The 23,898-nt window shown below is 44.8% G+C and overlaps 3 protein-coding genes across 3 annotated transcripts; 1 reads left to right on the top strand and 2 right to left on the bottom strand.

The window, feature by feature from the left end:
• The first annotated feature begins 1,125 nt into the window (after window positions 1-1,125).
• LOC4332708 (phospholipid-transporting ATPase 1) lies at window positions 1,126-5,894 on the top strand. The gene is made up of 7 exons (XM_015775760.3): window positions 1,126-2,746; window positions 2,843-3,149; window positions 3,618-4,302; window positions 4,391-4,514; window positions 4,599-4,818; window positions 4,895-5,353; window positions 5,440-5,894. The coding sequence occupies exons 1-7, from the start codon at window positions 1,390-1,392 to the stop codon at window positions 5,648-5,650; spliced, it is 3,363 nt and encodes a 1,120-aa protein (XP_015631246.1). The 5' UTR covers window positions 1,126-1,389; the 3' UTR covers window positions 5,651-5,894.
• A 1,827-nt stretch (window positions 5,895-7,721) lies between these two features.
• Window positions 7,722-10,538, bottom strand: LOC112938174 (ricin B-like lectin R40C1). The gene is made up of 4 exons (XM_066308456.1): window positions 10,431-10,538; window positions 10,175-10,297; window positions 8,450-8,782; window positions 7,722-8,379 (listed from the first exon to the last, which is right to left on the bottom strand). The coding sequence occupies exons 1-4, from the start codon at window positions 10,536-10,538 to the stop codon at window positions 8,215-8,217; spliced, it is 729 nt and encodes a 242-aa protein (XP_066164553.1). The 3' UTR covers window positions 7,722-8,214.
• A 2,040-nt stretch (window positions 10,539-12,578) lies between these two features.
• Window positions 12,579-20,178, bottom strand: LOC112938173 (ricin B-like lectin R40C1). Its single transcript, XM_026023656.1, has 5 exons — window positions 20,071-20,178; window positions 19,791-19,913; window positions 19,328-19,663; window positions 19,117-19,236; window positions 12,579-12,812 (listed from the first exon to the last, which is right to left on the bottom strand). The coding sequence occupies exons 1-5, from the start codon at window positions 20,176-20,178 to the stop codon at window positions 12,579-12,581; spliced, it is 921 nt and encodes a 306-aa protein (XP_025879441.1).
• Between the last annotated feature and the right edge of the window lie 3,720 nt (window positions 20,179-23,898).

Here is a 23,898-nt window from a genome sequence, read left to right as displayed (position 1 = left end):
GTCCATTCTTGACCCGCACCAACATGTACAGATGTACCAGGAGTGTACTACTCGATGACAGCCTATTAAGGGCATTCCTAACCCAATGACTAGAATGGTGTCTATAGTATTAAATAAGTTATCACATAGGATAAAAAATGATGTGTCAAGTGAATAAATGAGGAAAGAGAATGAAATATACAACATCCAAGACATCATGTGAGATAAGTAGCATTAAATTGAAGTATGGAATAGTGGTGTTTGCATTGGAAGAGTAGTGTTTAATACTAGTTTCTTGATGATGTGGAGTTTATGGAAACCATGTCTAGTGTTATGGGTTGGGACTGCCCTAAAGCCGCCCCTAAATTAACTTAGGAGGAAACTCTAAAGAAATCAGCTATGTTAGTCAATTCCCAACCCAAAACACTAGATATAGTTTCCATAAACTCCACATCATTAAGAAACTAGTACTAGACACTACTCTTCCAATGCAAACACCACTATTCCATACTTAAATTTAATGCTACTTATCTCACGTGATGTCTTGGATGTTGTGAAGAAACCATGTCTCATGCAAGACATGGTTTCCTTCTCTTTCCTCATTTATTCACTTGCCACATCATTTTTCATCCTAGGTGACAAGCTTATTTAATGCTAAGGACACCATCCTAGTTATTGGGTTGGGAATGCGCTTAGCCTCATTCCCTCCTCTGTAGCTCAATCAGTCCTACTCAATTAGAAGCTTCCATGGAGGCAGGGCATCAAAACACATGTTCACATCTCCTCCTAATCCAATATCTAGCCCTATCATCATGCGTCAACTAGCGACTATTAGCCTAGAAATTTTGAATTGGATATTGATGAGAGAACACAACAAGAAACACAGGCAAGAGAGGCCAACGTAGAAGTCCAAAAGTCCAAGCTGGGGAGGGTATCATACAAACGGTGCGTTTGTTTGTTCCTCACCAACTCCTCCCTTCCAGATTTGAAGCCCCCCATGACCAAGGCCAAACTATTTCAGCTCTTGCTCTGCAACATTCATCCTCTTGTACTCGCTACCCCTTTCTTCTTCAACATCTGAGAATAAATTTCGTTTTCTCCCGTGGCAGCCAAACTTTTAATGCATCGATTGCATTAGTTACTTCCAGGCGTGTCCACTTCGACCCAACCACTCCCCACGCTTTGGTTCGTGGTTGCCAAAACCCAACTCGTTTCCTCCCCTTCCCATCCATCTCTCCCCTGTTTGTTTCTTGGCCCTGATCGGCCTCCCCGTGTTCCCTCCGATCCGCTGGTCAAAATTTGGTGTTGAGTGGCACGGCGGGATCTCCATGGCCGGGAACGCGAGCGGGGATTCGCCGTGGTTCTTGGCTTGAGGCCTTGGGGTGGGTCAGCGGTCGCCGCCCGCCCGGTATGGCCGAGGAACACGACCACCATGGGTCGTCGCGGCACATGTCGGCGTCGCAGAAGGAGCTCGGCGACGAGGACGCGCGGGTGGTGCGCGTCGGGGACGCCGAGCGCACCAACGAGCAGCTGGAGTTCGCCGGGAACGCGGTGCGGACGGCCAAGTACTCGCCGCTCACGTTCCTGCCGCGGAACCTGTTCGAGCAGTTCCACCGCCTCGCGTACGTCTACTTCCTCGTCATCGCCGTGCTCAACCAGCTCCCCCAGCTCGCCGTCTTCGGGCGCGGCGCGTCGGTCATGCCGCTCGCGTTCGTCCTCACCGTCACCGCCGTCAAGGACGCGTACGAGGACTGGCGGCGACACCGCTCTGACCGCGCCGAGAACGGCCGCCTCGCCGCCGTCCTCCTATCCCCTGGCGCGGGCACCCACTTCGCCCCGACCAAGTGGAAGCACGTCCGCGTCGGCGACGTCGTGCGCGTCTACTCCGACGAGTCCCTCCCGGCTGACATGGTCCTCCTCGCTACCAGCGATCCCACCGGCGTCGCCTACGTGCAGACGCTCAACCTTGATGGCGAGTCCAACCTCAAGACGCGCTACGCAAAGCAAGAAACGCTCACCACGCCGCCGGAGCAGCTCACCGGCGCCGTCATCCGCTGCGAGCGCCCGAACCGCAACATCTACGGGTTCCAGGCCAACCTCGAGCTGGAGGGGGAGAGCCGCCGGATACCGCTCGGCCCGTCCAACATCGTGCTGCGAGGCTGCGAGCTCAAGAACACGACCTGGGCCATCGGCGTGGTGGTGTACGCGGGGCGCGAGACCAAGGCGATGCTGAACAACGCCGGCGCGCCGACCAAGCGCAGCCGCCTCGAGACGCAGATGAACCGGGAGACGCTCTTCCTCTCCGCCATCCTCGTCGTGCTCTGCTCGCTCGTGGCGGCGCTCTCGGGCGTGTGGCTGCGCACCCACAAGGCCGACCTCGAGCTGGCCCAGTTCTTCCACAAGAAGAACTACGTGAGCGACGACAAGAACGCCAACTACAACTACTACGGCATCGCTGCCCAGATCGTGTTCGTGTTCCTCATGGCCGTCATCGTGTTCCAGATCATGATACCCATCTCGCTCTACATCTCCATGGAGCTCGTCAGGCTCGGGCAGGCCTACTTCATGATCCGGGACACGACGCTGTACGACGCGTCCTCCAACTCGAGGTTCCAGTGTAGGGCGCTCAACATCAACGAGGACCTAGGCCAGGTCAAGTGCGTCTTCTCCGATAAGACCGGCACGCTCACTCAGAACAAGATGGAGTTCCGGTGCGCGAGCGTCGGCGGCGTCGATTACAGCGACATCGCACGGCAGCAACCTGTTGGTAGGAGGACTAGCTCTCTTCTCTCTTATCCTGAATTCTTTCCATTCGGGGCGGGAAGCCATGGATGGGGAGCTGATGGCTTCTGATACATGGCAGAGGGTGATCGGATTTGGGTGCCCAAGATTCCGGTGAACGTCGACGGGGAGATCGTGGAGTTGCTGAGGAATGGGGGAGAGACAGAGCAAGGAAGGTACGCCCGGGAGTTCTTCCTTGCTCTTGCGACGTGCAACACCATTGTTCCCTTGATTCTTGATGGCCCGGACCCGAAGAAGAAGATCGTCGACTACCAGGGCGAGTCCCCGGACGAGCAGGCGTTGGTCTCCGCCGCCGCCGCGTATGGTTTCGTGCTAGTTGAACGAACCTCCGGGCACATTGTCATTGACGTCCTTGGTGAGAAGCAGAGGTACAGATCGAGACCACACCCTTGTTGCGATTAAAATTTTTGGCGCTTTTGGTGGTGCTCCACTGAGATTAACAGCTTGAGGAATAGGGACAAAAGAGGCGTGCGGTTTTTTATTCTCGTGGTATTGGTAGGAGACTTTGCTGTTAGTTCATGTCTGTTAGTAGTTGAAACTTTGTTGGTTTGTGGCTGTTGCTTGCATTCTCTTTTTTTGGTTCTAGTGCATAAATGTCAATGCTATTTGTAGTAGTAGTTCAGTAACTGAACAACTGCAGGAAGTGCTTCATTTTGGTTGACTTTTGTAGGTGGATGCAATTGGTTCAGTTACTATTGTTTGTTGCTGCAATATTGCTCCATTTTGCTCTAATATCTTTTTGCGTGTTGTAATTTTCTTGTTCTGATAAACATTGGTGTATGAATTTCACTTAACTTTTATTTATTTAGTTTCCTTTACTTGACTTTCATGTGCAGATTTGATGTTCTTGGACTTCATGAGTTTGACAGCGATCGCAAGAGGATGTCTGTTATCATTGGCTGTCCTGACAAAACTGTCAAGCTGTTCGTAAAAGGCGCGGATAATTCGATGTTTGGAGTCATCGACAAAACAATGAATCCCGATGTTGTTCGTGCAACTGAGAAGCATCTCCATGCATATTCCTCACTGGGGCTGCGTACACTTGTTATCGGTGTCAGGGAACTTAGCCAGGAAGAGTTTCAGGAGTGGCAAATGGCTTATGAGAAGGCTAGTACTGCATTGCTAGGAAGAGGAGGCCTACTCCGTGGTGTGGCTGCCAACATCGAACAGAACCTGTGCCTATTGGGAGCCTCTGGTATTGAAGACAAGCTGCAAGATGGTGTACCCGAGGCGATCGAAAAACTCAGGGAAGCTGGGATTAAGGTTTGGGTACTAACTGGTGACAAGCAAGAAACTGCTATCTCCATTGGCTTTTCCTGCAAGCTTTTGACAAGGGAGATGACACAGATTGTAATTAACAGTAACTCAAGAGAGTCATGTAGAAAGAGTCTTGATGATGCAATTTCAATGGTTAACAAACTCCGGTCATTATCAACGGACTCACAAGCTAGAGTCCCTCTCGCTTTGATCATTGATGGTAACAGCCTTGTCTACATTTTTGATACAGAACGGGAAGAGAAGGTAATCAATCATACTATGTTTCTGAGTCATCCCAATGAATTCTATTATAAACACATAAATTGCTCATGAATTATCGATTTTGTTGCAGCTTTTTGAAGTGGCAATAGCTTGTGATGTTGTTCTATGTTGCCGGGTAGCTCCCCTACAGAAGGCCGGTATTGTCGATCTAATAAAAAAGCGGACAAGTGACATGACTTTGGCTATTGGAGATGGTACAGTTTTTTTTTCTCGCCAAATATTCAGGAATTACTTGATTTACTATATTTTTCTCAATCTGAAAAGAGGTACCTTTCCAGGTGCAAATGATGTATCCATGATTCAAATGGCTGATGTTGGTATTGGCATCAGTGGACAAGAAGGAAGGCAAGCTGTTATGGCATCAGATTTTGCCATGGGACAATTCAGATTTTTGGTTGACCTGTTGTTGGTTCATGGTCATTGGAACTACCAGAGAATGGGCTACATGATCCTATATAACTTCTACAGAAATGCTACTTTCGTATTCGTGCTTTTTTGGTAAGTGCGCTCCTATTTTTGCTATGTTTGCTCGCCTGCTTATAATTATCAAATATTAACTCCTTAATGACTGCAGGTACGTACTTAACACTGGTTTCACCCTGACAACAGCAATAACCGAGTGGAGCAGTGTGTTATATTCTGTGATCTATACTGCTGTCCCAACTATCGTTGTTGCGATTCTCGACAAGGATCTGAGTAGGAGGACATTGTTGAAATACCCCCAACTCTATGGTGCAGGGCAGCGCGAGGAGAGTTACAACCTAAGGCTGTTCATTTTTGTCATGCTGGACTCCATCTGGCAGAGCCTCGCAGTTTTCTTTATCCCTTACCTTGCATACAGAAAGAGTACAATCGACGGTGCGAGTCTGGGAGACCTCTGGACACTAGCTGTTGTCATTCTTGTGAACATTCACCTTGCAATCGATGTCATCAGATGGAACTGGATCACGCACGCAGCAATATGGGGCAGTATAGTCGCAACGCTGATTTGTGTCATGGTCATAGACTCCATACCGATATTGCCTGGTTTCTGGTATGCACTCATTTGAACTATTTTGGTTGCTTTTTTTTCCCCGGATAAATGTATACCTGGTTGCTGACTCTGCATTTGTATGACAGGGCAATATACAAGGTGATGGGAACTGGACTGTTTTGGGCATTGCTGCTCGCGGTAATTGTGGTTGGAATGATTCCTCATTTTGTCGCTAAGGCCATAAGGGAGCATTTCCTTCCGAATGATATTCAGATTGCGAGAGAAATGGAGAAATCTCAAGATTCTCATGATGTCACTCATCCAGAAATTCAGATGAGTACAGTGGCACGAGCTTAGGTTAGGGGTCACATACTTTTTGTTCATTCAGATAGGATAGCTCTACACCTTTCTTTGGTTCTTTTTACTGTGTGTATACTAGGCAATTCTTTCTGTAGTAAGCACATTTCTTGTTGCTTGCTGCCTTTGTCAGCTATCCAAAGGATAGGTTTCTTTGTACCCATGCTGTGTATCCGCCTGCCAAATTTTGTTGATTTATACCAAAAAAGAAATCATACAGGAGTAAACTGTACATTTTCAGAAATTGCCCCTGTTGATTCCTAACCAGAGTAAGTTCTTTTTGCCGGGTCCAGAGTTAGTTATTGGTACTGGTAGTGTTAATGATGGTTGCACGTTTTCATTCCGTAAAGATTTATTGGTTGAGGGGCAACCGAGCAGCAAAATACGTAACTGATCCTGTTTATCAGCCAAAAAAAAAAATCTGAAATCAAACCTATTGACCATCAGAGTTCAACTTGACAATAAAATCATGCAGGCTGTTTCGCCGTTCTTTCGACAGTTTCAGACTTCAAGTCTTCAACGCAGCTTGTGTATTGGTTCATTTTAGCGAAAAACATTCGAGAGCTACCTAAAAACAAATGATTAGCAGTCTCATACACGCAACAACAAACAAAGGAATCTTTAAAATTCTCTTCGGTTGTTGTCACTAGGTCAGCTGAAAGTACCATGATGTAACCAGCTAATTGCCTCGTCAATCCATCAGATAAGTTACAGACTTGGCAGTATATTTAGTATACCCAAGTTTGTTTGGGTTTAACCAACGTTTTCTCAAAGATTCTACGGCACTATAAATCATTGGCCGTCTCTGTTCAGTACTATAGCAAAATTTAGTAGTTTCAAGGTAAAGTTGTATTTGGTTTGGTGTCAGTTATAGCCAAACTTTTGTTAGATTCTAGTAAATTGGTACCAATTGGATGTTGGCAATGCTAATGGCTTATCCTCAAACTGAAATATCACATTTACTATTCAAAGGTTGGACATGTTTTGGCATAAAATCCGAAACGACTCCAACTATTTGTGTTTCACAAATGACAGTAAAATTCATCATCTGCCTGGAAACGGAATTGTTTGTAGAAAAACAGTATACAGTCATGATGGGTCGTCAGAGCACAATCGTCAGTGTAATTGTTTTGGATGATAGTTTTTTCATGGGAACGGGTAGAGAGCTCCTGCAATTCACTATAGAAGAGAGTCGATCCAGTTTATAAGAAAAACCGGATCCAAAAACCTCACCACGCTACGGTTAATTTACGAAAAACCGGAGAAATCCCTCGCATTGACACATTGAACTAAAGAAGGTGAACGGTGTCCAAGGATGTCGCCGTCACTAACATCGTCAAGCCGAGCAAGACTTTTGCCTCAGAGTCCCACCTAACCATAGTGACCAGAACGGAAGCCACTAAACACCACATGCACACCGAAGCTACTTGCACTATGTACACCACCACCTACACGCTGCAACGACCTGCACCACGGCCAGACAACGCTTTTGACAACCTGCTCCACCTAGCTGGATCGGCGTAGCTCTAGCAATTAGCTGTGGAACCAAACCGTCGCTGCCACCCACTAGACAGTCCCCACATGGAGACCACCATAGCAACTGGATCTGGATTTGTAGAGATAGAGAGGGGAAGGTAGAAGGAAGAGGGAGGGAGGAAGGATGGATGGGGGTGGGGAGGGAGGTGTCACCGCATCGCCATCGCTGGCGGTGGTGATGCTAGCAGGACGTGGCCGGCAAGCCTCCGCTCGGGTCTATTCGCCTTCCGTGTCACCCAAGGAGAATGGCACGGGAGCCTCCGCTCTCAGAAACTACCAGACCCAAAAACATTCAGAAGAAAAATGAGTCATTAACACAAATGTGAAGAAAATATAATAATAAAAAACCGTAGCATACTTTCGATACTACAATACTATTAGAATTCAGAAGTACTCCTTCTATCCCATAATATAAGAGATTTTAAGTGGATGTGACACATCCTAGTACAACGAATATGGAATGATGTCTCATATCCATCCAAAATCCCATATATTATGGGACGGATGGATTACTTCAACATTCCCTCTGTGAATTGACCTTCTCCGAGTCAATAGCCCTGCCCCTGAATAGTACAATTTTCGCTGTCCTACTGTCCCAATTCACTCGATTGACTACTTTGATTTTGATGAACCCCTTAGCATGGGACAGTGCTCTATAGTTTGTTAATCCACAAATCTCTAACATGTGAGTACAATTGTGTTGCAAATACTACAGTTGCAAGTACTAATAAAGGCAAATCCACAAATCTGCTGTCACGGTCAGTCAAGCGGAAGCATAGACCACCTCTGGTTCGCGCCACCGTTCCAAGGAAACACGATAATCGGCGTGCCGTCGTGCCTGCCGCCTCCCGCCGCGTCAAGGACGAGACTGACGTCGCTGACGGTGCGGATGCAATGGAATCCCTCGCCGACATTGTCGCTACGCGTCCAGAGCAGCGCCACGTCCACCGAGTCCGGGCCGTGGCCGACGAGCTCAACCTGCAACGCACAAGGAGTTACAAGCAGACGCCACACATCACACGTTCCGCTCAACGGAATGAGCGAGAAACTGTGTGCAGGCCAAGACGTACCGGCTGCTCTTTGTCAGCAGAACGCTTCATCGCCTTCCCGGTGGACGGGTTCAGGAGGAGAAACGACCGGTGTCCTTCCTCGTCGGTCACGCGCCCGGTGTTCCGGAAGCTCACGGTCCAATGCTGCCAAGAGAGCACATCAATTGGCCGTAAGACGCAAAGCAACTGGTAGTACGCAGCGCGAGACTGGTACCTGTTTGGGGTCCTTGTGGTCGATGCGGGCGAGTACAACCGCGCCGTGACGAACGGTGAGGCACACGACGTGGACGGGCGGCTCGTGATCTGGCTCGGCGCCGATGCATGGGGCCATCCGCCATAGTTGGTTATCGCCGCCGTTCCACCGGAACAGGATGAGCCGCGTGCCGTCGCGCGCACCGTCGCAGAGAGGGACGGCCTCCTCCGCGTCGAAGATGTAGTCGGCGTTGTTGATCATGTGGATGCGGTGGAAGCCGTCGCCCGTGTCCTCGCTTTCGGTCCACAGGACCGACTCGTCCAGATACCCCGGCTCGAACTTGACAAGACGTACCTGATGAAAGAAATGCACGGCTGACATACTACAGTAGTACTTACTCTCTCCGTCTTATAACATACTAGCAAACTAGAACTGAATGGGACATTTCATAGTACAACGAATCTGAACAGATGCATGCCCAGATTTGTTGTACTATGAAATGTCTTGTCCGGTCCTAGATTGCTATATTATGAGACGGAGGGAGTAATTCATAAAAAAAAAACTTTTAGCCTACGGCTATGTTTAGTTCCCTTCGAACTTGTAACTTTTTCATCACTCAAATATTTGGACATATGCATGTAGCATTAAATGTGGACGAAAAAAAGACCAATTGCACAGTTTGCATATAAATTGCGAGACGAATCTTTTGAGCCTAATTACGCCATGATTTAATAATGTGGTGCTACAGTAAAAATTTACTAATGACGGATTAATTAGGCTTAATAGATTTGTCTCGCAGTTTACAGGCAGAATCTGTAATTTATTTTGTTATTAGTCTACTTCTAATACTTCAAATGTGTTCCGTATACGTCAAAAAACCGTATAGTACTACCTCTGTCCGAAAAAGACACTTTATGTGTGACTATTTTTTAAAAATATATATATTTCAAATACTCCCTCCGTTTCTAAATATTTGACGCCGTTGATTTTCTTAAACATGTTATCATTTGATTCATTGTTAAATATACTTATATGTATACATATAGTTTTACATATTTCACAAAAGTTTTCCCTCCGTTCTAAATATTTGACACCGTTGACTTTTTAGCACATGTTTGACAGTTCGTCTTATTCAAAACCTTTTGTGAAATATGTAAAACTATATGTATACACAAAAGTATATATTTAACAATGAATCAAATGATAGGAAAAAATTAATAATTACTTAATTTTTTTTAATAAGACGAATGGTTAAATATGTTTTAAAAAAATCAACGGCGTCGAAAATTTAGAAACGGGGGAATATGACGGACGGTTAAACGTTGGACACGAAAATCCACAACTACATTTAGAATAGGACGGAGATAGTATTATCTTCGTAGAAAAAGAATCAACTTCTATATCAAGATTTAATCTATAGACAGAAGTTTTTTACGGGATAGAAAACCTAACAGAAGTACGAGGAGCATGAGTGGTAGGCTGGTAGAACACTGCAGGAGAGCATGTACAATAGTAGGCTATAAGCCAGCTATAAATATATTTTAAAGAGAGAAAGGAAGAGAGAGAAGAGCAACGGATTACAGATATGTAGCTAGCTACAGTAAGAACTTTAAGACGTACTGGGTGTATGACAGGTAGGTCTAGGTATTAATAGTATAGTAAACAACTATTGTATAAATTGGCTATTATATTGATTATAGATGATTTGAAGCTAGTAGTTGTTTATACTATTAAACTTGCTATTACCGGGTGATTGTAACCGAACGAGTGCTTGATGGCTTCGCCGGTGGCCTTATTCACGAGCGCGAACGCCAGACGGCCTGCCTCGTCCTTGAGCCCGGCACTGTATCGTACGTCCTTGTGCCAGACCTGCACTCAAGGGTGCAAATTTGAAAGATCTTGTTGAATCTGAGTACAAAGGTGTATCCGTACGTGCATGCCCTAGACAGGGAAAGGATGTGAACGTGACGCAGAAGCGAAGTAAAAGAGAAGAAGGCCTTGCCTGACGGTCGTCGCGTGGGTCGGACTTGGCGAGGATGACCTCGCCGTTGACGATGGCGAGGCTAAGGTCGTCGGACGCGCGGCACTGGATCCTGAACGCGTGTTCCATGCCTGGTGATGGTGATGGCGAGCCCCTCCGGGTGCAAGCAGAAGTGCAGATGGGTTTTGTACTCACCTGAAAGATGACCGGTGGATGATTTCGGTTGGCACTAGTTAGCACTTGGAGACCCGAGATGTCACGAACTACAGAGATGAGTATAAGACACACCGGATCAGATAAATCTTCCTCAGGGCCCAGGTTAGGTGGCGTAAAGAGATGATATGGACCGCAAGATCAGAGGCCTCTCCGACCCGTCTCGAGCGTGCGTCGTCATGGATTTTGTGTGGAATAAGTCCACAATGAGTCCCTTAACTAGTGATAGAGTCTGATTAAAACCGGTGCCTAAACCACAACACCAAATATCTCGAACCCCAACTATTAAAACCGGTGTAATTTGACTCCCTTAACGGTTTTGCTGGCATATCGCCTATATGGCAGTGTTGACGTGGTCTTCGTCCCATGCAACATTAACGTGACGCTTTTGTGACATTAGAATTAAAAAAATATATGGGACCCACATGTCATTCTCTCTCTTTTCCTTCTTCCTTCTCCCTCCATCTCCCTTATCTCTCGCACTCTCTCCCCTTTCTCTGCGCATGCCTCACTAAATCACTATCCTTCTTCATCAACCCGTCCTCTCCCTCCCTCTCCTCTTCTTCTCTAAATTTAACACGTTGTTTTTTATCATCTAGTTCAGTTAATCGAAATCACCAAACTAATTGAATCATTGTTAAAGCCCAATAAAAACCTATACAACACACCGACCCAATAACCAACTAGAGAAAACCCTACCCTTCCATCGCCCATCCCCACCTCTCCTCGAATCCTCACCACCTGCGCGGTGCGCCACACTATTCCTCCAAGCCATGCCGCATTTGCTGCTGCCTCCTCCTCGCACCACAACCGCCTTTTCCTCCCCATGCCGTGGATGTTGTTGCATGCACCTAATTCAATCCAACAGGGCGACGCAACGACAGCTTCATAGAGACGCCGCCACACCTCCAACAGGTGTTGGTGGAGGCCATAGTTGCCGATGGACTTGCGGCGGGAAACCACTCACAAATCCAGCTCCATCATGATAGAGCAACAACCGCCGTCCACCTGCCCATATCCAGTGCCACATCCTGTCGTGAAGACCCCGTGCGGTCGTGCCAGTGTCAAAGCCCGCCTCCATGTGCTGCTCGTACCATTAACTCCTCTCTTGTTAGCATGCACTTCTTTTTTTTTTGAGAGGGGGGGGGGGGGGGTGGAGGGGCGGGTTCATATCTAAAATTCTGGATAGCTTATGTGTATTTTTTTTTCATCTCAAGAATCTCGATTTTGACTGAGACCAAATTGCTCAGTCTTCAATTTCTGTAAAGACAGATTCAGTCTCCACTCTTGAGTTTCTGATGACTGAAATTTCAGTGAAGACCAAGACCTAATTGCTCGATCTAACCAAATGCCCACCCCTACAGCTTAGCATCGCAAAGCAATCATGCTAAGCTTTTCAGTTTTCTCATGTCACGCCAACCACATTATATAGACTGATGGACGATGTTGTTTTACTATATCAGTCCGACTGATGTCATCAAAAGATTCAGATCTTTTAAACTTAAGAACCAAAAAAGTTTAAAAATCTATTTAAAATCATAAAAACGGACACTAAAAGATCTGCAATAAATTACGATGTCTGGGCGACATGCATATCATGGTTCTGTTCGGCTGCACGCTTGTAGCCGCTGTAATGTAGCCATACAGCTGCACGCTGATACAAAGTACTGTGAAAGATGGCTGCACCACAGCCCAAGTAGTGCAGCCGAACATACAATTTTCGGTACCACATTCTTCCAATTCAGTCAATCGACTCTTTAAAAAAGCATTTGCTGCTTGACAATTTGAAACAAAACTTGAAAATAGATTTTGATAAAAATAAAAGAATTGAGGATTTGCCGAACCATAGTATGGGGCAGTACTGCTCCATAATTTATCACTCCATGCATCTATAACATGCGAGTAGAAATGTGTTGCCGCTGATAATAGAGCAAATCCAAAATTCTGCTGCTACAGTCAGTCAAGCGGAAGCATAGACCACCTCTGGTTTGCACCGCCGTGACAGGGGAACACGATAATCTGCGTGCAATCGTGCGCGCCGCCGAATTCAGGCACGCCTCCCGCCGCATCAAGGACGAGACCAACATCGCTGACGGTGCGAATGCAATTAAATTCCTCTCCGAGGTCGTCGCCGCGCGTCCAGAGCAGCGCCACGTCCACCGAGTCTAGGCTGTGACCGACGAGTTCAACCTGCAGCGTTCAAGCCAGGTGCCAAGGAGATTAAAAACCCACAACATCACGAGTTCTGCTCGATAGTTTAGGAAGAAGTAGGCCGTGTTAAAATAATTTCCTATTACGTGGATGCACATACACATATTATAGCTATTATGACAGTTACCTTAAAAAATAAAGTGATCAACTAAAGTCGTATTGGGGCCAAAGCATCTAATTATACGGGTCATATCCCAAAGTAGGGCACGAACCAATCCACTGTATCCCGTCAATAGTTGGAGGAATTAGGTTTGCCTATTGTTTTGGAAGATCGAAACCCTCGCCGCCGATTCAACTCACAACCATGGCTACAGTTTCTGGTACGCTTCCGTATCTTAAGTTATAATATGGATTTATGATGATGTTCTAGTTCTTACATGTGAGATTCATAAATTATTAATTCTAACAAGTGGTATCAAAGCAACACATGTAGGATTAGAATCCAGCGATAATTTTTTTATTTAATTGCCGTTTAATTAGTCTCTGGTCTTTTGCGTTTGCTCGATTCCGCCGAGCATGTCGCATATCTGGGTTAAAGTTTTATTGATCTGTTTAGCCAAGTCGTCGAGTTATTGAATTAGCAAGTTCGATTCGATTCCGAGTCGGCAAAGCTGGTTTTGTCTTATTAATTTTTCTGGTGTCCGTATCCTATAGATCTGTTTGTTCCCTAGTACTATGTGCTAATCAAATTTCAGTACAGTAATTAGATTGTTATGCTTGCATGCAATTTTGGATATTTTATTTATTGGCACAATACACGAAGGGGTACAGTATTAATATTTTTTTAAGTATATCGTACACGTATGCTTATAGTTGGCACTAGATTGCTAATTATATGGTAGACTAAAGCTAGTATAATAGGGTGTAATTTAGTTTACAGCCCTACAGTAAAATTAATTCAATACCGGCCGATACATTTTTTTCATGGTGTTTTAGAAGGGATTAATTGAAGCAATAAGCTGCCAAAGTAGCCTCTGTTGTGTAGGTTAATTTTTTATTTTGGAACATATAGACAGTTTACTATATATATAATTCATGCACTTGTTGATTAGCCCAAAGGAAAATCAATGCTTGGCCGGATTATTTATATAGACTGTAGTAATAGATACGTAACAGTCTTACGGTTTCCATGTGAACAATATGTCGGTCCAAAGAAAGGCTTGTTGTTTGACAGGAATTTACTGTTAGTGTTTGATTATTACGTCAAGAATACCACTTGCAAGTTAATATTTCTGTCGAAAGACGAAATTTTGATGTTGCATGGTATCTTGTGATGGGAAGTATCATTATTTTTGAATTAATTTAAAATATACTTATGAGCATTTTTTTAATCCTTTTCCAGCTGCAAATTCTGCTTCTAATATTTCTGCTAGCATCAATTCAATTCCTATGCTTACTAGTGCAAACTTTAAAGAATGGAAAGAGAATGTATTAATCGTTCTCGGGGTTATGGATCTGGACCTTGTACTTCGGAAGGAACAACCTATTCTCTTAGACAAAAGTACTAAATATGAAAATATGGAATATGAGAGATGGGATCGTTCAAATCACATGAGTCTTATGATCATGAAGCGTTCTATACCGGAAGCTTTCCGGGATAGTGCATCTGAGGAGGTCACTACAGCTAAGGTTTTCCTTGAAACACTTCAGAAGAGATTTGCTAGAAATGAGAAGGCTGAAACTAGTACTCTTTTAGCAAAGCTCATCTCAATGAGGTATAAGGGAAAAGGAAACATGAGGGAGTACATCATGGAGATGTCTCATCTTGCTTCAAAATTAAAGGCACTTAAGTTAGACTTATCCGAGGATTTGCTCGTGCACTTAATTTTGATATCACTTCCTACACAATTTAACCAGTTTAAGGTGAGCTATAATTGTCAGAAGGACAAATGGACACTTAATGAGCTCATCACTCACTGTGTGCAAGAGGAAGAAAGGTTAAAGCAAAATAGAACAGAAAGTGCTCATTTATCTCTGACCTCAAATAACAAGAAAAGAAAGAGCAAAGAAGCTGCAGATGTCCAACCTCCTTTGAAGAAAAGGGAAAATAACCGTGGCGAGGAGCTCTGTTATTTTTGCAAGAAGGAAGGACATAAGAAGAAAAAATGCACCAAATATCACGCTTGGCGTGCTAAGAAAGGTACAATTTTTGCTACACTTTGCTCTGAGGTTAACTTAATTTCTGTTTCCAAACACACTTGGTGGTTAGACACTGGTGCAACTGTTAACGTCAGTGTAACAATGCAGGGTTGCCTGAACTGCCGAAAGCCAAGTGATGTTGAAAGATTCATCTTTGTGGGCGATGGCAAACCAGTGGAAGTGGAGGCTTTAGGCACATTTAGGTTATTATTAAAGACTGGTTATTATTTAGATTTAGAAGAGACTTACATTGTACCGTCATTCAGACGGAATTTGGTTTCTATTTGCCAATTGGACAAATCAGGTTATCATTGTACAATTGGAGATGGATTGTTTGGTCTTTTCCAGAATTCTAATAAAGTTGGTACTGGTTCTTTAATATGGAATGATAGCCTATATTTACTTGATACTGTTGCCTCATTTAATGAAGTCCTGCATACTTGTTCTCGTGGTGTAAAGAGAAAATTAACTAATGAGAATTCTAGTTCCTTATGGCATAAGCGTTTAGGTCATATTTCTAAACAAAGAATTCAGAGGCTTGTGTCTGATGGGGTTCTAGATCAACTTGATTTCACAGACTTTGATGTTTGTGTTAATTGCATAAAGGGGAAACAAACGAATACAAGGAAATTAAGTGCCCAAAGAGCTACGGATGTCTTAGAACTGATTCATACAGATATTTGTGGGCCATTCCCTACGGCTTCCTGGAATGGTCAATGATATTTTATCACGTTCATAGACGATTTCTCAAGATATGGCTATATATATCTAATTCATGAGAAGTCTCAGGCCCTGAATGTGTTTAAAAATTTTAAAGCCGAGGTGGAAAACCAACTTGGCAAAAGGATTAAATCTGTCAGATCAGACCGTGGTGGTGAATACTATGGTCGATATGATGGATCAGGTGAACAATGTCCAGGGCCTTTTGCCAAATTTCTTGAGGAATGTGGTGTCGTTCCTCAGTATACCATGCCAGGTTCTCCTAGGATGAATGGTGTTGCTGAGCGACGAAACAGAACGCTTAAGGACATGGTAAGAAGCATGATTAGTCATTCTACATTACCTAAGTCACTATGGGGAGAAGCGTTAAAGACTGCAGCTTATTTGCTCAACAGAGTTCCAACTAAAGCGACTAACAAAACCCCGTACGAGCACTGGACAAATAAAAAGCCTAGCTTAAATCATGTCCGCACGTGGGGTTGTCCAGCTGAGGCTAGGCCTTATAGGCCTAATGAAAAGAAATTGGACTTCAGGACTATTAGTAGCTATTTTGTTGGATATGCTGAAAGATCCATGGGTTATAAATTTTTTGATCCTACTACTAAGGCAATTTTTGAAACGGGAAATGCCAAGTTTTTTGAGGATGTTGAGTTTGCGAGGGGTGATAAGGTTAGGGACATTATTTTTGAAGAAATTCATGAAGAGGAATTTATTTCTTTTCCTTTGGTTATTAACAATAATCAAGATCAAGTTACTTTACCTGATTTTGTTGAAGCAAATCAAGAAAATGTCCTAGAAAATTCCTCTCAAAATCAGGAAACTACATAAGAACAAACTCAACAGTCTCAAGAACTAGTGCCATTAAGGAGATCCACTAGAGAAAGAAAAAGTGCAATTCCAGATGATTATATTATCTTTCTTCAGGAGCATGAGGGTGATGTTGGAATAGAGGAAGAAGATCCTATCAATTTTCAGAAAGCCATACAAAGCCCTAATGCACAAAAGTGGATCAATGCCATGAATGATGAGTTTAAGTCCATGAAAGACAACGACGTTTGGGATCTTGTTCCATTGCCGGAAGGTTTTAAACCCATTGGTTGTAAATGGATATTTAAAACCAAGAGGGATTCAAAGGGCAATGTGGAAAGATATAAGGCTTGTCTTGTCGCAAAAGGCTATACTCAAAAAGAAGGTATTGATTATAAAGAGACTTTCTCTCGGGTTTCTTTGAAAGACTCTTTTAGAATTATTATGGCACTTGTGGCACATTTCGATCTTGAGTTACATCAGATGGATGTGAAAACTGTGTTTCTAAATGGTGACATTGATGAAACAATTTATATGGTGCAACCGGAAAATTTTGTATCTGGCGAAGCGAATAAAATGTTCTGCAAATTAAAGAAATCCATCTATGGTCTCAAGCAAGCATCCCGTCAGTGCTATCACAAATTTCATGAAATTGTCATCTCATTTGGTTTCGAGATAAATGCAGTGGAAGATTGTGTGTAACATAAATTTAGTGGGAGTAAGGTTGTTTTTCTGGTTTTATATGTTGATGACATATTGCTTGCTAGTAATGATATAGGCTCATTGCACGAAACTAAGAGATTTCTATCAAAGAATTTTGAAATGAAAGATCTTGGTGATGCTTCTTTTGTATTAGGAATTCGGATATACCGAGATCGTGGTCGAGGTATACTTGGATTGTCACAAAAGAGCTATATCGATAAAGTTTTGGAAAGATTTGGCATGCAAAATTGTAAACCAGGAGACACCCCTGTAGCTAAAGGAGAAATATTCAATCTCAGTCAATGCCCCAAGAATGAGTTTGAAACTAAGCAAATGCAAAAGGTTCCTTATGCAGCATTGATAGGGAGTCTGATGTATGCTCAGGTTTGCACACGTCCAGATATAGCATATATAGTTGGAATACTAAGCAGATTTTTAAGCAATCCTGGATTGGATCATTGGGTAGCAGCCAAGCGAGTGTTGCGATATTTGCAAAGAACAAAGGATTATATGCTCACTTACAGAAAATCAGATCAATTGGAGATTATTGGGTATTCTGATTCTGATTTTGCTGGATGTCAAGATAGTCGCAAGTCAACTTCAGGATACATTTATCTGCTTGCTGAAGGAGCCATTTCATGGAAAAGTGCTAAGCAATCGCTAGTTGCTTCATCCACTATGGCTGCAGAGTTCATTGCTTGCTACGAGGCATCAAATCATGGTTTGTGGCTGCGGAATTTTGTCACTGGGCTGCGCATAGTGGATTATGTTGATAGACCACTAAAATTATATTGTGACAACAAATCTGCGGTTTTATATTCTAATAACAATAGGAGCTCGACAAAGTCTAAATTTATCGACATCAAGTTCCTTGTTGTGAAGGAAAGGGTTCAGAGTGGGCAGTTGTCAATAGAGCATATTGTACAAACTCCATGGTTGCGGATCCGTTTACTAAAGGTTTAGCACCCAAAGTTTTTTATGGGCATGTTGCTCGTATGGGTGTAGGCTTAATTGAAGAAATTCAATTTTAGTGGGAGTTTGTAATATTTTTAATGCATATATGATATTTTTTTCTTTAGTTAAAGGCATAAAGCTATTTGTTCCGCAGAAACACTAGTTTTTCTCACTCTGATTCATACATTTATCATGTGTGGTTAATGAAATAAATTGATCTCACTAAAGAATTAAGTTGGACCTATTGGAAATAGATATGTTATGATCACATTCATATAATTTCCTTGCTACACGTCCATGTTTGATCCATGTCATTCAGTATGTTAATATATGTGACCATTGTTTGGCTGAGTTACTCTTACTGTGACAAAAGCCGCTATGATCCTTTATTGATATAATTGATGGACCGGATTGTTGTAGGTGCTTAATATAATAATAGCATTTTTGAGCTCATACATATTATTTTGAAATATGTGTTTAACCATGTGATCCAAGTGGGAGATTGTTAGAATAATTTCCTATATGTGGATGCACATACACATATTATGGCTATTATGACAGTTGCCTCAAAAATAAAGTGATCAACTAAAGTCGTATTGGGGCCAAAGCATCTAATTATAGAAACATGGATTTATATACGTGTAGAGACCGGATGTTGTTTCCTATTCTGTGATGGGTTAGAATAGGAATCCAACAACTCAAGTTCTCCTATAAAAACAGGGTCAGGTCCCCAAAGTAGGGCACGAACCAATCCATTATATCCCGTCAATAGTTGGAGAAATTAGGTTTGCCTATTGTTTTGGAAGATCAAAACCCTCGCCGCCGATTCAACTCACAACCATGGCTACAGTTTCTGGTACGCTTCCGCATCTTAAGTTATAATATGGATTTATGATGGTGTTCTAGTTCTTAGATATGAGGTTCATAAATTATTAATTCTAACAGGCCGACCGACACGTACCGGCTCTCCATCACCAGAGCGCTTCATCACCTTCCCAGAGGACCAGTTCACGAGGACAAACGACCGGTGCCCCTCAGCATCTGTCACGCGTCCGGTGTTCTGGAAGCTCACGATCCATTGCTACCGAGAGCTCAAGCATAGAGACGTAAGTCAAGTGAAACACTGCTGATTTCCTAGGCAAAGCAACTGATCATAGGGCGGGCTATAGTACGCGACGCGACTTTATGTCGATGTCGGCGAGCACGACCACACCGTCACGAACAGAGAGGAAGAGTGCCTGGTTGCTGTGGCAGACGACGCGGAGGGGCTTCTCGTGCTCCAGCACGCCGCCACCGCACGGAACCATCCGCCAGATCTGGTTCAGGCCTTCGTTCCACCGGAACAATATGAGCCGCGTGCCGTCGCGCGCGCCGCCGTACTGCGGGGTGTCCTCCTCTGCGTCGAATATGTAGTCGGCGTTGTTCATCATGTGGATGCGCCTGTAGCCGTCGGCCACGTCCACGCTCGCAGTCCACAGGACCGACTCGTCCAGATACCCCGGCTCAAACTTGATCACCCTTACCAAATGATTTGGTGAAATACAAACGTCATCTTCATGTTTAAACCTACTCTTTAACTCTCACAAGGAAACGGCAGCAGGGAGAACGAGGCCGGGGATGGCAGCAGTTGCTTACAGGGCAACAGTAGCCCAAGGAGTGTTTGAGGGCATCGCCAGTGGCCTTGTTCACGAGTGCGAAGGCAGGACGGCCTGCCTCGTCCTTGATGCCGGCGCTGTATTTTGCGTCCTTGTGCCAGACCTACATTGTAGAAAGCGTACCAGTATCATACAACGAGTGCAGAGATGATCTTGGGATACTGCTGACCATACTGACGAAGGGTGCACAGCGCAAGGACGTGGTGTGCATGGCGGAGACGATGGAAAAGTGATGCAGAAGGGAAGTGAAGAGGCCTTGCCTGACGGTCGTCGCGTGGGTCGGACTTGCCGAGGATGACCTCGCCGTTAACGATGGTGAGTCTGAGGACGTCGGACGCGCGGCACTGGATCCTGAACATGTGAGCCATGGCTGGTAGTAGTGGGCTAGCGGTGCGCCTGTGGGTGAAAGCAAAAGTGCAGAACTGTTGGCTTTTGTAGTCACTTGGAACTTGGAAGACGGAACGGTGGCAGATTCCACATGTTCGTTCAAACTTCCAATGGTAGAGAAACTATCTTTGTTCGGTCGGCCAAAATCAATAATAGAAAGACTAAAGATGATCTTTAGTCCCGGTTGATGGCTACAGTGGGCATATTTGATCTTTAGTCCCGGTTCTAAACCTGTCAGGCCTTGTCAGGTCCCCTAGGATCTTTACTCCCGGGACTAAAGATCCTAACTTTACTCCCGGTTGGTGTTATCAACTGGGACTAAAGATCTAGAAGATTTTTAGTCCCGGTTGGTATTACCAACCGGGACTAAAATTCAACGCTTCTTCCCTATCCTCTCCTTCACAACCGCCTCGCACTTATCCTCTCAGATCGATCTCCCTCCCCTCCTCCCCTCCTCCCTCTCAGATCGATTTCCCTCCTCCTCCCCCTCCGCCTCCTCCCCTTCCCCTCTCATCCCCGGCCCTCTCCTCCCCCTCCTCCCTTCCCACGCAGCAGGCGGCCGGCTAGGCCGCGCACGGGCCCAGTGGCGAGCGGCGGCAGGCGGCAGCCGCTGCCGGCATCTTTTTTTTTTTACAATTTGTGATTCACTAAGATGTATAATTTTATGATTTATTGCATGATCTGAGATGTATAATCTGTGATGTATTTGGTTTGTGTGTAATTTTTTTAAAATTTGTGATGTATTTGATTTGTGTGTATAAGTAACTTAAGATTTGTGATGTGAATGTTTTGGGATGTTACTTTGATTTGAGGTTTGATTTGAGGATATGTATCCCACTTGATTTGGGGATATGTATCCCACTTGATTTGGGAGAAAATACAAACAATAAGAAAAAGACCTAATGGGACTAAAGATACCCTCTCTTTAGTCCCGGTTAGTGTGTTACTAACCAGGACTAAAGATAAAGTATCTTTAGTCCCGGTTTTTCAACCGGGACTATGAATCCGGGACTAACCGGGACTAAAAGGGGTTACCAACCGGGAGTATAAATGGTTTCTCCACCAGTGTTCGAACTTGATAGGAGTAAATTGACGTCGCGACGGTTCATGCTCCCAAGGCATGGGGAAGTTCGTCCGCCGTGTTGAAGACTTGAATTCATGACTATCATCCCAAGGCACTAAAAAAAGAATAAGTTCATTTTATGTCTATTAATTTGTCACCCAATCTAATTTTCGTACTTAAACCTAAAAACTAGATACAACTATCCCGAACTTACAAAACTAATGCAAAAGAGATCTCTCGATAGTATTGTTATTGGTTTTGGTTAAAGTGACGCTTATATAATTCATTTGACTATATCTTTGTTCAACGTAACATTAACGTGGTGTTTACGTGGCAGTTTAATTCAGAAGAAAAAAAATAAAAGAAGCAAAATTAAAAATTAAAAACTAAAACAAAATATGGGAGCCCACATGTCAGTCAAACAAGATAACAAATAGTAGGACCCAATATCCCACTTCCTCCACCTCACTCTATCTCCTCGAGCTCATCACCGAGCGCCGCCATTGTCGACCATGACACACCGGAGGGGTAGAGGAGATGCGAGGGGATAGGACGGGAGTGACGCCCATGGCGAGGACGCCATACACCGATGTCATCTCCGCCACCCTATCAGTGCCCAGCTCTTCCCTCGCCTAGTGTCCTTCACGCCAGTCTTGTGGCCCGCTCGCCTCCACGATGAGCCTGTATGGCTGGATCAAGGTTTACCTTACCGTTTTGGGAGAGGTTATCCCCCTCCCCTCCCACCCCCAGCGGTAAGGCTGTTACCGTGATAACCGCCGAAAACTGTGTGAATTTAGTCAGAAAAAATTTGGCAGTTTCGCAGTAACTGCGATATTTGCAGAAAACATATACAGAAATTGGGGAAGAATATATAGAACACTTGCATAACCTACCTTGTGGATGTAAAATACAAAAATGAAGCCCCAATACATTTTTCTTTTTTCTATTCCCTAAACAATTATCGGTTTTGCCCTCAAATTTGATTTTATCTTACTCTTCTTCAAAAAAAAAAATTCTTCACCATCTACCATTAAAAATCAAGAACTACATCTATGATTTTTTTTGATTTTTTTTCCAAAAATTTGAATTTGCTCAAAATTTCTCAAACCCTAACCACTTGTAACCGATCCCCTCCCTTCGCGGTAAGCGCGGTAACTGCGATTACTGCGCAATAACGTGAACCATGGCTTGGGGAGAAGCGGGCCCTTGAACCGCATGCGCAATCGCAGCTGCACCGGCTTCGCCCTCGCCTGTGTGCAACGTGGCTAGCTTCGGCGCCCCTCGGTCTGCCCATCTCCTCCCTCACCGTCCCCCTCGCCGGCCTTCCCACCTCGTCCCTTCTCTACACACACTTGCTGGTTGAGAAAGGAGATAGAGCTAAAGAGGATGACGTAGAGGAAGTATGGCCCACTGACATGTGGGTCCCATTATTTTTTATCTTTTCTGTTTGGTTGATATGTGGTCCCCGTATATTTTATGCTAACTTTTTATTTTCAATTTTGCTTTTTTATTTTCCTAATTAAACTGTGATGTAAGCATCACATCTATACCACAAGGGGACGAAGACCTAGTTAAATGAGCCATATAGGTGTCACGTTAGTTAAAACCAGGAAAATATTGTCAAAGAACCTCGTTTGCATTGGTTTTGTAAGTTGGGGATGTGTTGTATCTAGTTTTTAGTTAATAAATCAGACTGGGCAACAAATAGAGGGAGCTAATGTAAACTTATTCTTTCAAAAAATTTCCTCAGTGATAGGCCCACCTCGCATAACTCCTGGATGGGCCAGAAGACTACTCCGTAGATCAGATGCTTTCCCTACCCGTCTCAATGTAGCCAAGCCCAATATATTAGTGGAACCGTAGCGATCGTGCGGGCACCGTGATGACCCGTGTGCCGGCTGCCGCTGAGAGGCCTTCTTTTATCTCACCGGCACGGCCCATGGTGCGCTACACGGTACGCACGCCTGCGCCGCCGCGTCGACTTCGTCACGCATGTGAACTTCTAGCTCGGCCGCCACAGCTCTAGCTCCCAAAAACTTTATGCAGTTTTTCGGGCACACGCGTCGTTTTCCCTGACTAAACCGTTCTCACAGATGCGAATTTGACACCTCCTACTCCGATCCCCCACACACTCGTTAGTCGTGTCAAAGTTCAAAGCATGGGCGCGCAGCAGGTATACTTCCACGTTTAGAAACTGACTATTTTTCGATTTGTTTATGGTGTGTTACACACAACACATGTTGGAACACGGCCGGCCAGAAAAAGGCGCAGCGGCAACCTGCAAAGCCTTCCTGACAGAGATTGGACTCCGGCCGGGCCGGTAGATCGAGAGAAAAGAAGGACCGATCGATATGATCGATCGTTCGTGCGAGAGCCCCCACGAGCCACGAGGCCAACACGTACTCACGCGCCGTCGCGCTCGCGCGCGCGGTGTGTCCCGTCCCGACACGCGGAGACACGCCCGAGATCCCGGAGCTATACCTTGGCCGGCCGGGGCGACGTTGTCGTCTCACGACGGCACGCGAGCTAGCTCCAGCCCGATCGATCGATCGGGCGCGTCTCGCGCGTCTCTGCGTGCGGCCGCGACCGCGAGCAGACCGCGCGCGCTTTGCTCCACCGGCAAACCATGGCGCGGCGC

The sequence above is a fragment of the Oryza sativa genome, chromosome 3 (genome assembly GCF_034140825.1).
Source record: "Oryza sativa Japonica Group chromosome 3, ASM3414082v1".
Classification (NCBI taxonomy): Eukaryota; Viridiplantae; Streptophyta; class Magnoliopsida; order Poales; family Poaceae; genus Oryza; species Oryza sativa.
The sequence above is the reverse complement of the archived record's forward strand: the minus strand, read 5'-3'. Positions and strand labels throughout refer to the sequence as shown.